This window comes from Carassius auratus, chromosome 11 (genome assembly GCF_003368295.1).
Source record: "Carassius auratus strain Wakin chromosome 11, ASM336829v1, whole genome shotgun sequence".
Taxonomy (NCBI): domain Eukaryota; kingdom Metazoa; phylum Chordata; class Actinopteri; order Cypriniformes; family Cyprinidae; genus Carassius; species Carassius auratus.
This window is the reverse complement of record NC_039253.1, coordinates 11,171,352-11,189,482: the sequence shown is the minus strand read 5'-3', so window position 1 is coordinate 11,189,482 and position 18,131 is coordinate 11,171,352. Positions and strand designations below refer to the sequence as shown.

General features: G+C 37.7%; 1 protein-coding gene across 1 annotated transcript in view; it reads right to left on the bottom strand.

Annotated features, from left to right (window-relative positions):
• The window catches only part of LOC113110588 (inactive N-acetylated-alpha-linked acidic dipeptidase-like protein 2), a 76,723-nt gene that overhangs the window by 51,035 nt on the left and 7,557 nt on the right, over positions 1-18,131 (bottom strand). Inside the window, exons 2-4 of the mRNA XM_026274713.1 lie at positions 12,812-12,904; positions 7,981-8,186; positions 6,817-6,945 (exon numbers count right to left, since the gene is read on the bottom strand). Coding sequence (XP_026130498.1) covers positions 6,817-6,945; positions 7,981-8,186; positions 12,812-12,904 — 428 coding nt within the window. The remainder of the gene's footprint in view (positions 1-6,816; positions 6,946-7,980; positions 8,187-12,811; positions 12,905-18,131) is intronic.

The window sequence follows — 18,131 nt, the reverse complement described above, 5'->3', positions numbered from 1 at the left end:
GGCCACGACTTCCCCTAAATTTACGCCTTTAGCAGATGCTTTTATCCAAAGTGACATACATAGCATTCAAGCTAACAATTTTCTATTATCATGTGTTCCCTGGGATTTGAACCCCCAACCTTGCGCTTACTAAAGTCAATGCTCTACCAGTTGAGCTACAGGAACACTTCACGCAAAGAAAGAAGGCATGGTTTCAGTAACCGCAGTAAGTGTTGAAGCAGTCATGTCAGGGAGATAGTGTGTGTATCTAGGCAAAAGCACTTTATTTGTCCTTCCGAAAGTAGATGCATTTAGGAATCTATTAGACAGAACAGCAACGCATTTTATAGATGACCGTTTCGTGAACCTAGGAGAGGAGGTAATTCTGACTTTGCTTCAACAGTCTGGTGCTTCTGAATCAGCTACTTTAAGTATGTTTTGTTATAAGTTTAAGTATTTGCTATTGAATGTACAAATGCAGAGTTTTGTGCATTGCACGTGCGTGTGTGTGTCCACGTGAGCGAGCGAGCGAGAGAGAGAGAGAGAGAGAGAGAGAGAGAGAGAGAGAGAGAGAGAGAGAGAGAGAGAGAAAGAGGGTCACACAGTGGAGTCGGCTGTCTTAAATGTCCATGGCTAGTGCACTGGAAACACATGCTGTACGAGCTTCATCACTGTGTCTGTCATGCCACTCTGTTCCCATTTTCCATGATGGTAAAACTAAGGACATAATTAACTGTCTTTCCATTTATTTTGAAAGATGAAGCTCGCGATTATGGAAAGGAGCGTTACATTACTGACAAGATTGCGCTTTTGATGGAAGGGGGGACTTTGTAGAAAACTACGCGTTTGAGAGAGGCGGGGCATAGAGGATCTATAATAATGTACAGTATTTTAAAAATAATGTTTTTTAAACATTAAAGCATGTCAACACATTCTATTATACCAAATACACAAAATAATGATCTTTAAGTAAATTTGCACAACTTTCTTTTATGAATGATTTATCTGCAAGTCTGTTATTGTAGGGACATTGACATTACATTTTCACACCCTACACTTGATGCAGAACAAACTTAACCGTTATTGGTTGATTTACATGTTTCTGGATCAACATGGATGTTGATCCTGGAACAACATTCCGATCAACAGATCAGAATTGGGCGATACGTTTACAGGAAATGTCAATTTTAGCCTTACCAGTTAGGTGCTTCTACACCCTTGTTATTCAACCATCATTTCCCACTGATTTTAGAGATAATGGGTAGCGTTAGGTTTAGGGTTAGGGATAAGGTTAGGGTCTATATTTTTGGACAATAATGTTGATCCAGGATTAACAAACAATGTTGATCCAGGAACATGTCTTACTTGGCAAAATCACTGTGATCATTATTGGTTGAATTACATCTCTGTCAGACAGCCTTTTGGCCCATGAAAGATGAGATCCAATCCAAATATTTGTCGTCAGTTTGATGTTTTGGCTGCATGAGACTGCTACAGATGAAGCTCTGATCAGAGACCGTATATAACAGAAATTGGAACGTTCAATACCCAATATGGCTGCTATGGTGAAGTAAGTCTACTTCCAAATTTAAAACACGATCAGAAACTGACAAAGTCATCATCTGGATTTTAGGAATCCATCTTGAAGCTTGAGATATTATAGAAGCAGCTGTCCCAGCTAACAGGGAACATTCTCAGAAGTTTAGTCAAAGTTCTGGCAAAGTTCTATCAAAAAGTTTTGCTTCTAAAATTAAAAGAACATTCATTCAAAGTTATCTGCTCCTTAATAATGTTCTCAAAACATTAGCACAAATGCATTGTGTTAACATTTTTCATGGAACTATTTTTTTTACATTCTCCTTTTCTTTTTAGTCGGAAATTTTTAAATGCTAGCATTCTGCTGTTTCTTCTTTAGTTCTGTAAAAACACAGCAAAATATTTTTTTAACAACATTTTGTTAGCTGGGGCAAAATGATTGGCATTGTGAAACATTGTGAGACCAACTTTTATCCATTAATTTTTTTTGTTTAATTTATGACACCATCAATTAACTTAGAAATGAGCTACACTTGCATGACTAAAAATAGCTACCATAGTGCCTTACCAAGCATTTAAAGGACTTTGTCTCTGAAATTGTGCTTGAAGGTTAACTGAAATCAAGTGGAAATTGAGCTTCACCATTGCAAAAATGTTTTTGTCCATGTGACGCATCATCCATTGTAAACTCTAGTGTGTAGGCATTCTAAATACACAAAAGCAAAAATAATCAGCATTTCTCTGTAATCAAAATGGACTTTCTTTCTTTCTTTTTTAAGAGGATTACATGTTATACTGATGTTCTCTAAACATTTCACATCTGAAAACAATTGTACTGTCAGATTTTATTTAGGTCAGATGTATGTATACCACTATGAGTTATAACGTTGGAGGTAATACGAGGTGAGCCAAAACAAATCTCAAGGTTATTACTAAAAGCACGAGATGCAATGTCCTTTATCTGCTTAGGACACATAAATAAGGAAACAAACTCACCTTGATCATTATTTAGTGCAGCTCACCTAAGGATCAAAGTGGAATCAGATAAAAAAATAAAATAAAAATTATTAAAAACATAACGTAGTATTTGTGGCAAAAGTTGTGTACATGTGAATGTGACATACTGTATATTCTGCTGTCTGAAAAAATAAAAATAAATAATACTCCATGAAAGAGACTACTGTCTTTTACTTCGGTGCAAGAGACATGGATTTTAGAGAGGTTTAACTAAATTGTTTCATGCATGTCTGTATGAAACAAATCCATCATTAAGGTATTTTAACTGTAAACTGTCGCTTCTGGCCAAAGTCTATAATCCATAATTCAGTGAAAAATTCCTCTCACATCAAAATCGTGAGCTGTTCTTGATCTTTACATATTTCTCTCCTGATTCAGACAAGATGTCATTTTCACCGGAGAAAGCAATTTTGTAGATAGAAAACTCAGATTTTAGCCAGAAGTAATGGTTTGAAGTAAAAAAAAATAATAATAATAATAAAGATGTCTTGATGGATTTGTTTATTACCCACACAGAGCTTTTCGCTTCACAAAATACTAACTGATGGACTGGAGTGGTGCGGTTCATTTTGGATTATTATGATGTTTTTATCATCTGTTTGGACATTCTGGCACACATTCATTGAAGAGGATCCATTGGTGTGCAAGTGATGAAATGGTCATGTAATTTTTTTTCTTTTACTGTACAGCAGGATTGACCCACTGTGTTTAATGAATTGAACCATTCATAGAAATTCAAGACGGCTGAGAAAGACTTGCTTCCTTCCAAATCAAATTACACCATTCCATGTCACATCAAAACTTATGGGTTTTTCCACCCAAAACATTATACCTCATCGTTTGCTCTTCTACCTATGTTATTTCAGTTTAAAATAGACAGACAGACAGACAGACACACACACACACACACACACACACACACACAGACACACACACACACACACACACACAGCTACAACAACACCCAATTAAACAATAAAAAGTCTCTCACTTTACTTTGTGTTTTTGCTCCGTAATCCCAATAGAAGTACTTCCTTTATTATAATTGGTTCCAGAGCACCCATTCAAAATATCACCGCAATAGCATCTCTATTCCAAAGACAGCTGCAAAGCAAGATAAGTGGAAAGTATTACTTCTATAGCTCTAACATGATTTATAGTGTTGTTACACCGTCTCAAAATATTGAAAGTGTTGTGTATACCTGATGCCTCCAAAAGAACGTCTTCGAAAGATAAATTGCGCAATTGCTACAAACCAAGATGTCTGGAAAAACTGCAAGTACAATTAGAGGCAAGAGGTCACATAACAAAGTAAGCGCAGGCAAGAGATTTTAATGCCACCAAGGGACAAACCGATGGCTGAAATGAAAAACCTCACATGTGATGCATCTGGTTAATAATATAGCACTGGGACACCGGGATAAAGGCCTGTGATATTGATTTAAGCAGAATAAAAGAATAACAATCACTTCATAAACGCAAAAATGAACCTTTGTTTTATCGCACCTGACAACTGGAAGCCATTCATCCATGTCATCCTCAAACAGTCCCTGTGCATCTTTGATTGGATGGTATTCCATTCAATTAGCATGCTAATGAGGGCATCTTGTGTCTCATTGCGTCGAAGGCTCTGACAGGACAACAGCAATTAGCATAAGCCATTATCAATTTACTAAGAGACAGAGAGTGATTGGTGGAGAGGAGGCATAGGGCCATGGAGCTGGACTTTTAGACAAAGGAAAGTGCTGATGCTAAACGGTTTTCCTTCTTGTTGTGATCACACTACAGCACAGCAGTTGGAATTTGCATATTGGATAAACGAGCAGTTGCACATTCACATTCAGGGTTGATTTTATTTGATTGATTTATTTATTTTTTCTGGACATTTAAGTTTAGGCTTTCAAGACAGTTATGTATCTCAAACTTCAAAAGAGACCTTGAATAGCATCTTGATGGAGCTGAATGAACTATGACTATCTCCGTTCAAAGAATTTAGAGCCTTCAAAAAGTTCACTGAAGCTAAAAAAAACAATAATGAACCAATGGAATCATTGAATGGGACACATATTTTTGCTACTTTTAAAAATATTAATTCATGAGTTTTTAAGAACCACTTCAACAATGCAGAAAGAATCTGAAAACACTACTGAGTCCAAATCTGTGACTCAGAAGGTATGTCAGTGAAACGCACAAAACATTTGCAAAAAGTATTCGCAGGCCTGTTTTGCATTCTACAAATTAAAGAAAACAAACTGTGCACGATGCATATTTTTGCTCTTATGACACACTGCTATTTTTTCTCGTACGTACTTGAGTTAAAGTACAGAAACACTAACAAAATATTACTCCTGTAAAAGTATAAGCACTTATCCTTTCATTTATACTTAAGGAAAGGTACTACATTTTAATGTACTATAGTAAAAATATTGAGTATTTTATTACAGTATAACATCAGTTTAGGTTGCTGATCATTTTCAATGTAAGTGACATAGTAAAAACATATAATATAAATATAAAACTAGTTTTATAACATTTGAAACTGCTTAGGCAGCAGAGAAGATTATTGAGCATTCATGTGAACTATTTTTAAACATTATTAATCATTATTACCTAAAGTATCTACAATGTGTATTGGGTCTTGAAACATTTTTAAATAAAATATAATGGTGCAAAAGGTATAAGCTCTGGCTCTTCTTTTGTTAAATTTATTACAAATAACCCAAAGCCTACCATTTCATAAGAAAGAAGCTATAAGCACATACTGTATATGCACACAATTCCATCTCTAGCTGCTCTTCCAACAGATGCTTGGTGTTATGCAAAGCATACCAAAGTCATATTACAAAACTTTATCCTGAGTCCTCTCTTCCTATTCACATCGAATCACAGTCTCATCAATTCCTTTTCCCCTAGTGAACTACTTTACAAATATTATGGCCAGACTGCTGATGATAAGTGAAATAATTATTCCACTGAACTCATGCCATTTCATTCTTAGAAGTTTTGTAGGAGAGATTTCGATAATGGCAGTGGTGAAGATCAGAGCATACTTCATTAGGTTGAAATGTCACAGGTGGACTGGCATTTAGGTTAATGAAGAAAAGTATTGTCTGGTTTAAAATAATAGGGCATGCTGTCATTGGATCAGGGCCTCTGACCTACAGCACGCTATACAAAGCAACTGATACATCGGCAATATTAAAATGTATTAACCTTTTCTATTGCTCTGTTCACATCTGATGCTAAAGAGGCTGTCATTATAAGTTCAAATTCACTGAAGCCGCCATAAAGTTACACAGAGTTAATAACCAAGGTGATACTAAAGGTTTTTAAAGAGTTTAGTCATAATTTCCAACAAACTACAATATATTCACACCACAAATCATAAATGAACCTGTCAGAGTGAGTAAGATGCTCCATATATCTGGAAACTTGAGCAGAATACAAGAGCTACATTAAGGTTAGATAAGTTAGATGAGTTATATATCACATTATTGGAAATGCCATCTGAATGTATAACTCAGACCTCAGTGTTCACTGTAAATGAGATACAGCAAAATAGTTTTATGCAAGAAGTTGGGTGCACACTGTTCAAATACCAAGACCTTGTTGAGTTAAGTTGAGATTCAAAATCTAATTCCCCTTAACTTTAAAATGTTCAGTCAATCACATGCCACATTCAATTTAAACAAAATAAGATGGTGCCCTTTGCCAAGACAATTTATTTTTCTTTCCTACTACAAATATAATAACCAAAATGATTGTATTTGCACTAAAAAATAGCAGACAGCAAGAAGAAAAGGTGATTTTACATATTAACAAATAAATTAAATGTAAGACATTCTCAAAAATAGACTGCACGTACACATTCTAACAATACCTCCAGATTAAATGTTTCTTTGACCAACCCTATTTATTTTTTAGCAAGTCTAGGCTATGTGCACGTATTTGTAGTAAAGAGGTTACATGCAGTAAAAATGTACAGTACAGTGTGTAGATTTATAGTTAAGTAAGATCCAAATCAATAAAGGTGTGTGTGTGTGTTGTGTGTGTGTGTGTGTGTGTGGGGGGGGGGGGGGTCTAAGCCATGTGCACAGACTTGTTGTAGTGCAAGAATATGTAAGAGGAAGGCCAAACAGCTACAGCAAGATATTGCATCAGCTATTAATAATAGTGATGGGTAGGGTTTTCTCTAAGCTTCTGGAACACATGCATCGACTCTATTTAAAGTGCTGTTTGCAAGTTTCTTGTCCAAGTGGATATAAATGAATATTTATAAAGTACCTTTTGGGTTTCAGCTGCCAGTTGCTGAAGGGAAGGTGACGCTGTGGCCTGCAGGGATCCAGAGGCTCTGACGGGATTGTGCAGGCTGACATAAGCCACTGCCCGGCTCTGAAGAACCACTGCATTCTCCTGTACAGACATACAAAACACAGCCGTCTACTGCCAACTGATGAAATGTCAGGGCCTTGACTGGTATTTTCAAAGCCTGAGTAACCCCCATTGAGACACTACAATTTTGTTAAATGTGCATTGTGAATAATATTAACCATTACTGTCTTTCTCATACTCAAAAGCTATCATTTTATTGTGACATTATTAGGGTCTTCTTCAGATTAATGATGACGTCTGCATTGTTCTGATTAGAACAAACTCCTTTGCCGAGCAGAATAATTTCATTAACACTCCAAAATCATCCATCTGTCTGATTGAATCTTCATGGCTTGCTGATCATGTTAGCAAGCGTTTGAATGGCTGCTCAAGGCTAATCTGTACTATTTTTGTTTTACCTCCATCGGTTTAGTTGTCAAACTGAGGAAGAGAAAAAAGGAAGTGCTTTTGACCTCCTACTAAACTCAACTTCGAGGTTGCGACCCTACACACCGTTGACAGAGATTTCTATAAACTAATATGTATGATGTATTAGACAAATTCAATCCACATCTAAAATAAGCAGCTTATATATGTAAATTGTAGGCTATAATGTGACCTGGATGCCATAAACGTGTCATAAAGTTCACATGCTCATTTGTCTTGCTCATATATGAATTCCATGTTGAAATTTAAGGATGGTTAAATAAGAAATAGTCCAACTCCAAAAACAAACTTGTGCATACATTTCACTACAGTGTCTAGCTGGAATTACACCTTGAGGCAGTAAAAGAAAGTTTTTACTTTTCACACAAATTATGATTACAGTGGCATTGGCAAACTATTGATTAAGAAATACTTATTTGGCAAGGTTCCTAGCACATTTAACACTTTTACCTAAAAATGCTTTTTGCATCATATACAAGGCTTTTTTGACATAGTAAACTTGCCCAGAAGCTCACCCGGTACAGCATTGGACTTGTTAAACGAAGCAGTTTCGTCAAGACCAGTGAAACACAAGTCTCAATAAAAGAGCTCAAAGTCTAAAGTGGCAAAATGGGAATAGTCAAACATTACCCTCCCCCACTCAAAGGAGCCGATGTTGCCCAGTGAGGTTCCCCCCCAGGAGCAGAAGACGACGGTGCGGTCAGGCTGCCAGCCCGCACGGGTTTGAGCCGTCATGGAGGCAATGATCTGAGTCATGACTGCAGAGCCTTTCCCCCAGTCCGCCAACGCACCCTCGTACCAGCTGCCATGACGACTGCCAACCAGTACATATCGATCTACAAGGGAAAACAGAGCTGGAACACTTAAGACACAAAACAAGAAATAAACACTCACACACCAACAAACATGTTTATGCAGGTGAGGGGGTCAATCATCTGCAGAGTAAAGCTACTGTATGAAAACTAGGAGGATCTTTGTCTTCTTAAATTCATATTTTAATCAGATTTCCTGCCATCTGGACATACAGAATAAATACACATTTTATTAGAAAACGGTTAATTCTTTAACTTTACCACACTGTAAAAAGAATGTAGTAATATTCAATTTAGTTGCATTTTCTACCTAATCCGACTATTAAATTGAGTTTTGCTTGTGTAACCTAATGTATTTGTGACAACATGTATGACTCGAATAAATCCAATTAAATTATTGGAAAAAAATGTACAGCAGTAAAAATTAAAAAGCTTGAGTTACGTATTATATATTATTATTAACAAAGTAATATTTATTATTTTACTGTAAAATATATATAAAAACTTAAAATAAAAAAGCATGAATTATGAAAATTTATCGAGAAAGGGTTAGCTTTCCCTGAAATTCCCACATCAACAATTACAACAACATGTTTTTGCCTAAAACCCTGTAAACATTGTAACATCATCACTGTATTTTTATGATAAAGTTCTGGTAAGGGCTATTGATATATATATATATAACGATAACGCGTGTTCGTATTGAACCATTCGGTATGAGGCTTTCGGTTCGGTACGCGGTACGCATTATGTATACCGAACGGTTCATTGGACTAATTATCAGTGTTGAGTACTCGAGACTCGGACTCGGTCTTGGACTCGGTCTCGAGACCGTATTTTAATGGTCTCGGTCTTGTCATGGACTCGTGTGCATTTTGACTCGGTATTGACTCGGACTCGAACATATTAGGAATCGGACTTATGCCCGAGTCCACTCGAGTCCCAATAAAAATATTTCATGATTATTACTGTATGTTAATGTTTCTTTAAATTGATGTATGATTGATACATCCAATGACTGGTGATTTTCTTTAGACGTTAGGCCAGCGACACACTGGATGCATGGCGCAAGCGTCTCAGCTGCGTGGCGTGTCTGTTTTTAATTCGGCTCCCATGTTAACAGGTTAGAGCTTACAGACTGCCTGCGTGAGACGCGCATCCCAGGCGCAGCTCGAGCCGCGCGGAAAACGCGTGCATGCTAGAAATAGAACCGACGCCTATTTTCACGCGAACACGCGCGTGTTGGAAGCGTTTCCAGGCAAAATAAACTAGGAAAATATGTTTATATGTCACTTGTGTCATTATGTACACAAATACATATTAATTCATGACATTTTGATATTTTAAAGTCTATAGGTTGGCATAAATTCTGATATAAATGTAATTTAAAAAAATAAATAAATAATTATCGATTTTCAAATATTGCACCTGTCAAACATACTCTATTTTGCAAGAGCCTGGTTTTTCGGCGGCCTCTCTCTATGTCACTTATAGCAGAAGCAGCGCGCCAGCGCCGCATCAGACACGCTTCTGGTGTGTAAAGACACAGAAAATGCGAAGCAGCCACCACGCTTCTAGCACGCAGCAGAGACGCCACGCAGCCAGTGTGTCACCGGCCTTAAGTTACCCTCCTGCCATCCGCCTGTAGTGATCCCGCTTTCCAGGAAGCCACATTGCTACATTATTTCTCTCAACTGTGTTATTTTTACAAAGTAGGACACAATGGTCACAGAAAAAAACAAATATTGTTTAATTAAATTATATAATGAATACAGACACAGACTGACTGTCTCAACACTAAACATCTCCCCCCAAAAAAATGTCTGAGAGAAGGCATTGAACTTATATGGCATTTCAACCAGCTTTCTTCCCCTGGCACATACACACTTTTGCATGAAATTTTCCTGGACAGTCAGTCGGCTCTTGTGTGTATGCCTTCCGTAACTAAAAAAAACTTCGACTAGTGTGTATTTTACCCTGCATTAAAACCCACCATCCAGTGAAATTAGCATTAGATTATCCGTTGCTGTTACAGAAAGGGATGAAATGGTAACTTTTGTCAGTCCCTGCTTCCTCTGCACCAATAGAGAGAGTTTTTAGTCTGGGTGGATTGATCATGAGACCACATCGTGCTTGGTTGGGTAGCAGGATGGTCTCCTCACTTATTTTTTTGAAAAGTAATTATGCCCATCTTTAATCTTCACAACATCTAAAGTGCACATAATCCAAGACATTTTCAGGATATTAGCAGTCATTAGTTAAGCTTCAGGGTTAAAAGTTATGTAAAAGCTGTTACAGTTGAACATTTACAGGTATAGTGGTACAGTAATGTTACTTGTACTAGAAAGGTTATATGGATGTGTATAGTGGTACAACGATGTTATGTGAAAATGAGCACTTAATATTGACAAGTAACACTTCATAATTCTAATAAAATTACCTTTACACCACATACTATGTGGCCCTTTTACCCTTTATTGTTTCCATCATACATTTTACATACTCTTGAAGATTTCTTTAGGTCTTGTCTCAGACCCAATCTCTCTGGTCTCGGTCTTGACTCGGACTCGACCCTTTCTGAACTCGGTCTTGACTCGGACTCGACCCTTTCTGAACTCGGTCTTGACTCGGACTCGACCCTTTCTGAACTCGGTCTTGACTCGGACTCGAACATCTCTGGACTCGATCTGGACTCGGACTCGAATGAACTGGTCTCGACTACAACACTGCTAATTATATTATATTTTTTTTTAAAAAAGAGAGAAATATAATGATATGCGTTCAACAAGGTAGCCCAATAACCCAAACAACGTAACAGGCAATGCCCCTGACACTCGCGAAGAAAAAAAAAACACCAACTTATATGTTTATGTTAGGCTATTCAGTCAGGCGCTCGCTCACTCAGTACGCGCTGAAGGCTCGTTGCAAAATGGCCAATGCGTTTAACAGACCAGAAATAGAAGATCCTCCAATAACCAACAGGTCTGGTCTTTGGGTGCACTTTGGATTCCCTTTAAGCTATAATGGTGATGGTGATCGCTTTTAAGTCTCTGCACGGCCTTGCTCCCCCCTACCTCTGTAACCTGCTTCTCCCCTACACCCCTACTCGTTCTTTACGATCCGCTGATTCCAGCCTTCTTGTTGTCCCTCGGCATCGCCTTGCTTCAATGGGGGGCAGATCATTCAGTGTTGTTGTACCCAAAATGTGGAACTCTCTCCCCCCCTCACTCCGTTTTGTTAACACTATCTCTGAATTCAAATCCATGCTCAAAACACACCCATTTTCTGAATGTTATAGTTCTTAGTGTGTTTTTTTTTTTTTTCTTCCTCTGCTGGTTGCTGCCCCATCTACCCAACTCTCACTTACTGTACTTGTATTCTCATTTGCCTATTGTTGTTCTGTCTGCTCTCTTTGTCAATTGCCTTAATTGTTGTTTGTTTATTGTAACGTGTCCTTGAGCTCTGGAAAGGCGCTATATAAATAAAACGTATTATATATATATATATATATATATATATATATATTTATATATATATATGTGTGTGTGTGTGTGTGTGGGGGGGGGGGTGTGGGTGTGTGTGTGTGTGCGCGTGATTTCCTTGGTGAGTATGAGAGACTTGTTTTAAAAACATAAAATCTGTGTGTATTGTACTGTGTGTTATACTCTCTCTAGGTTTGCACACACTCTGCTTTCATGTACACCAACATACAGACCAGAAAAGATACTATTTCTAATGCAGTTAGCTGCGGGCTATAAGCGGCACTGGGCCACCTCTGACTGACAGCTTGTAAGGGTAGAAACAGACTCATCGAGTTGACAAGAGCAAAGAACTAAGGAATACTATAACTAACCTGTGCTCAGGAGTATACCTCTGCGGTCTTAAGGGAAGTTATTAAAATGACATCAAAATGATAAATAAACAAGACAGTCAACTGCCAGATAAATGAAAGGTAAACATGTTATAAAAAGACAAAAGTCAAGGAGAAGAACACCTCTGCATGATTTGCGATACATAATTAGAGACTGGGCGACCAATTATGACAGGAAAAGAGTTCGTAAATCTGGAAAGTAAATCACGGAGGGCTTAAATGCATAGACACAGTGACTTTTACAGTCATAGGGGCGGGGGTGAAAGATTAAACACTTTCATTACATCAGACGTACAATTAAATCATCCTGAAGGTGAAAATAGTGGTCTGTAATTAGAAGCCTATTTTCGGCAGCCAAGTGACCTGCATTTGGACAGTGGCAGCAGACATTGTTTTAAGAGATTAGTTTGTCATGGCTCTGTGAGGAAAACTGGCTGCTTCAGCACGTGGGCTCAGATTCTGCTTTAGTCGCCCACTGGACTCACGCTTTTTCAGAGGATGAAGGAAAGAATGCTTAGATTGCACTCTTGTTTCGCTCTAGTATCACAAATACAATAAAGCACTGTGACAAAGCACTGTGTCTTTGTTATGTCAGACCAAAGAGCGCAGCAGTTTAGGACCATGCCTGGGACACGCTGGCAATGTCATGCTGTTAAAATGAGAGTGATTTGTTATTTAAATGAAATAATCTTGCAATAACTTTGAGAAAAAGCCCTTTGGGTTTGTAAAATGATAATTTGGGTTATAAAAGTGGTGTCTTGGTTTTGTGCTGACCTACCTGGATTGGTCTTGCCTTTGAGATATCCAATAACATTGTGCACAGTCTTGAAGGATGCCTGGTTTTCAATGGTGAGATTTATGAGTTTTCTTGCTGAGGAACAAACAGAAGTTCCAAACAAATTAGTCAGGGTTATGGGACACTGACAGATCCAAAAGTTCAAATCCAGCTACATATAAAAAAGTAAAAAGGTGTTTAGTCTTCAATCAATCAAAAAGGACATATTTTTTATTTATTTTTATCCACTAAATCCAACAATGTATACATTTTAATTCTAACATGTATATAATCAATGGACCATTTAAGTACTATTTAATATTAAACAACAACAACAACAACAACATAATAAAAATAATAATAAAATGCAATTTCAATTATTCAATTAAATTGTCATAGTTTCAAATAAATTATTAAATTATTCTTATTATTAACAGTATTATTAAACTTCAATTATTTAAATGATCAACATTTCACATATTTTTAAACAAAAAATAAAATAACTATTCAACTAAATTCTCAAAAACAATGTATTAGATAGATAGAATATTGAAAATGTTTCTATTTATTTCTATACATGTATTTGTATATGCTAAAAAAAAAAGAAAAAAAAAGGGTTAAACCATGCTTATTGTTCCTGAGGTTCACTAAGTAACTGCCTATTTTTCGATTTTTGTCTTTTAATTATTCATTAATTTCCACTGACAGCTTTCCATTGACTCCAGGCCCTGCCTTCCCATTGGAATGTCACTTACAAAATATTGGCACATCCTTCCCTATTAAATCCCCTCCTATTATATGTACAGAAACTGTAAGACAATGAGCAGATAGCCTTTGCTTCCATCATTCGTTTGCATGTTGCAGAGGAAATTTACACCATCAGAGCAGCTTAAAAAGCTGCCGTCACTGTTCGGCTCACATCCTTACCAATTAATTACACATAAAGGGTCGGTGTGATGGAGTGAATATCAATGAGGCTGATATCCCAGCAGATAAAAAGAAGAAACACCTGGTCCTGGTACACATCCCAAGCCACTCTGTCCCCCACTCGCTCTGTCTCACTCTTACAGCGACATCGTTGAGCCAACATGAAGATCTAAAAATCCTTCTGCAGCCAAGCTTCTGGTTTACGATAGAGATGGAATTGAAAATTCCTTTTCATGAAAGCCTCGGGATCCCAGGCAGATGTGTGTGCGATGTACACAGTAAGAGTTTTTTTTTTTTTAGTAGTTCCTGGATATGTGAATATCAAGAAATAAAGATGAAGTTTGATACCTCAGACGTAAGATGTAAATGCCACTGATGTATACAGATGTGTTTTTTGAGAGTAAACAAATTGACTCTAAAAATTCAGTGGGCTTCACACAGCCCCACAAACCCCATTTATCACCCCTGACAACAGCACAAATGACTTTGGGTAAAGAGTAGAAGATGTATATGGAGTTATAAGGGAGTGTTTAAAAGTGCTGGCATGCACACGGGTCGCAGTGTGACAGATTTGCCCATTAATCATCAATAGGTATGAGAGGTTACCGGCTATTGAGAGAGGTGAGTGCCTCTGCGTGAGCAAAGTGAAAAAGTGATCTTGTAGGAAAAGAATGAAGAAGCCTTCAGCTGCAGGGGCTCATGTTTTATAAACGACCCTGAATAAGATGTTCCTTAGAAGTATATACTGTATAAGAAATAGGAGCACATATGCGATGAAGAAAACGATCCACAGACCAGAGAAGAAGCAGATTCACAACCAAGGTGAACACGCACACCAGGGGCTACTTAAACGCGTATTTAGAAAATATTTCAAATATGTTAAACTTAAAAGCCAGAAATTAGGATTTAAGAACATTAAATTTCATGTGTGTAGAATATCATTTAGGCTTTTATTCACATGTAAAAACTATCGCTCAAATCCATACGCTTGCCCATTTTTTTGCTTCTAACACATCAGCTTGGAGGACAAAAATGTTCACTTGCTGCCAGATACTGTTTATCCCACTCACTAACAAGTGCTGTGATGAAGAGATAATCAGTTATATTAACTACACCTGTCAGTGGTCATAATGTCATGCCTGATCAGTGTGTACAGTATGTGTGTGTGTGCATTTATTTTAGTGGTAACCAGTGGTGTCAAAAGTACTGACATTCATTACTCAAGTAGAAGTATAGATACCAGGGTTTAAAAAGACTTTTGTAGAAGTTGAAGTATCAACTCAAGCTTTTTACTCAAGTAAAAGTGTAAAAGTACTGGTTTAAAAAACTACTTAAAGTATAAAAGTAAAAGTAATGTAAGGGGGAAAAAATGCCATTAAGAACAAAAACTTAGGCCGCACCACAGGGGCCTATTGTACACTACCCCATCTCCTCAAAAAAACATTTTTCTAAAGGCCATAGGCCATAATGACTATAATGTTATATTAAAATGTTCATGTTGAAAAATTTGGGAGGCACTAGGCTTCCTGTTTCAGCCGCATATATGAAAATACAAAAATGGTGTGCACATCCCAAACATCCAATTAGGACGCAGGGGCAAGACAACTGAATGATATAGACAAATAAAGAAGTGAAGTCTGAACACTGAAAACTACTGCTCCAGAGGAATTTAATCAAGCAACGTTTCGACCTTCAGGTCTTCATCAGCCGCATATATGCCCATTTAAAATGAACGCACTTTAGTACAATGCAAATACATTAAAGGACTAGAGATATGATGACTAGTTGCCAATAAGTATTGTTATGGTGCAAAAAGTCAAACTTTAGAGGCATGTCATCAATAACCTTTAATGGAATGTAAATGTACTGTACATCCAAGCTTAGCTGCAGGACTCTGCGAGGGCAATGGACAAGAACATTGGTGCAGGCTTAGTAACAATTACACTTGTATGGCTGTCTATTTACAATAAACATATATAGTTTATAGTGCTGTCAAAATGAATGATTATTCCAAGTGATTAATCAAAAACTAAAACTGAAAAATAAGTCATAATCCTGATACCTTCTTGATTGATAGCTTCTTGTATTCGGTACATACGTCTGCTATGTCCAGTGTTCGGGGGGGGGAACGAGTTACAAAGTTGGTAAAGCCTATCACAACATTGTCAATCGCATCGTCAATCGAAAATGCTAATTTATTCAAACGTCTCGCTACCGAACTACCTACAGTAGATTAATTTGTGGAGGACGAAGAAAAAGCACTCATTTGGTAAATGAGCCAGTGAGAAATAATAACTTTTAAGTAGGGTCCAGTGCCTTTTCGATACTTTTAAAACGGTACTCCTAAACAGTGCCGGAACCGATACTTTAAAGGGGGGGGGGGTGAAATGCTCGTTTTCACTCAATATCCTGTTAATCTTGAGTACCTATAGAGTAGTACTGCATCCTTCATAACTCCAAAAAGTCTTTAGTTTTATTATATTCATAAGAGAAAGATAGTCTGTACCGATTTTTCCCGGAAAAACACGACCGGCTGGATGCGTGACGTGTGGGCGGAGCTAAAGAATCACGAGCACCAGTAGGCTTTTGCGTTGAGAGCATGTGGAAGCTGTGACATTACCTTGAGGAAAAAAACATCATCCAAAACAAACCATGGCTTACAGTCAGATTCAGCCGTTTATTTATGATCCAGAATCAGATCCCGAGGCTGAAACTGAACGAGAGCAGCAGCAGCAACGACTCGCTCCGAGCGGGGCTCGAACCCGGGTCTCTGGCATGGGAGGCGGACGCACTAACAAGGAGGCAGAGATATTTGAAGCAGTTTTACTCACCGCCTGCAGTTCCAACACACGATCGTGACCCTTTTTCGTTGGGATTGCATCATCCTTAAGAAATAAACGATACGCAAATCCGGCGTCAAACTGGGCCTTGTTTGTAAAACAAGCATCTTCGAAATGCAGGGAACAAACAAAAACACTTGCACAATTCCGTTGATGCTCTGTAAAAATAAACTCCATCCACTGGTCCCTTAATGCTGTTTTTTCTTTGGTAATCTGTGCAGGGTTGTCTTGCCCTGGCAACCAAAAACACACTTCTTTTGTGACTTTTCGCGACGCTCTCGCTCTGATCAGTGATCAGTGTCTGTTCTCAGCCTCTTAGTGTGCTCTGCTATACGGGAGCGCGTGCTCTTCCGGCAGAAGTGCCCTCAGGACCCATATAAGGAAATTCCGCTCCATCTAACGTCACACAGAGCCATACTCAAAAAAAACTTTCCGAAACTTGTGACAAACCGTAAGGAGTATTTTGGGAACAGAAATACTCCTTCAAACGTACAACTTAATTTTTGAAACTTTGTCCATGTTTAGCATGGGAATCCAACTCTTTAACAGTGTAAAAAACTCAGTACGCATGAAATAGCATTTCACCCCCCCTTTAAAAAAAGAACCACAAAAAAACTATGGATAACTTTAAAGAACATTACAAATATTTAAAATAAATCCATAGCTTTCAGCTTGGATGCTCTCATTTCCCAAGTTGTGCTTCCCTTAATCTACGCTAATAAACGTATTTCACAATCTGGGTCATTATTTAATACAAAACCACACATAATATTTCTACTGTATCTCTGTCAATCACTCTGATATTTAGTTAAGATGAGTGCTGTCTGTCACTGTCTTTTATCAGTTCTGTGAATTACTGTATGCTCATTCTTTATAAAGTAGCAAAAATGTCGTTTTTAAAATACAGTACTGTGCAAAAGTCTTATGGAAAAATTAGTATTTTCACCCCAAAAAGGGTTTTAAGCCAGTTATTTATATCTTTTGCTGCAGTGTGTCAGTAGGAAATATCAGTTTGCCATTAATTTTAATTAGGGATGCTCATATTGACCGTTTAACCGTTAACCGAAAGTAAAAATTTTGACCGATTAATACTATCAGTTAAATGGTTTGACGTTTTTTTTTAGGTTATTTTTGTTTAGTTTGCTGAATGGTTTCGAAAATAAAATAGCCTAGGCTACTAGCTTATTTATTAACTCACGGAGCGCGTCGGCACGCTCAACCACACCCGTGACACATGCCTGCAGATTTTTTTTTTTCTGAGCAAGGGAAGCAAAATGAAGCGAGCGAAAAGAAGCACTTTGTGGGATTATTTTAACAGAAAGGGCGACGAAGTTACCAGTAAATTATGCGGCGCCGTATTAAAATACAGCAGTAGCACAAGTACGATGCAGTAACATTTACGAAGCAAACACCCACAAGCTTCGAGTGATGAAGGGCAACAAACTCTGCCCTCCATGTTATCAGGGAGAAGATGCGATGCACGGCGATCTCAGGAGATGACGCACTGATTATCCAGAAGCAGATGTTGACATCTACATGAGAGACGATCCTCCTTC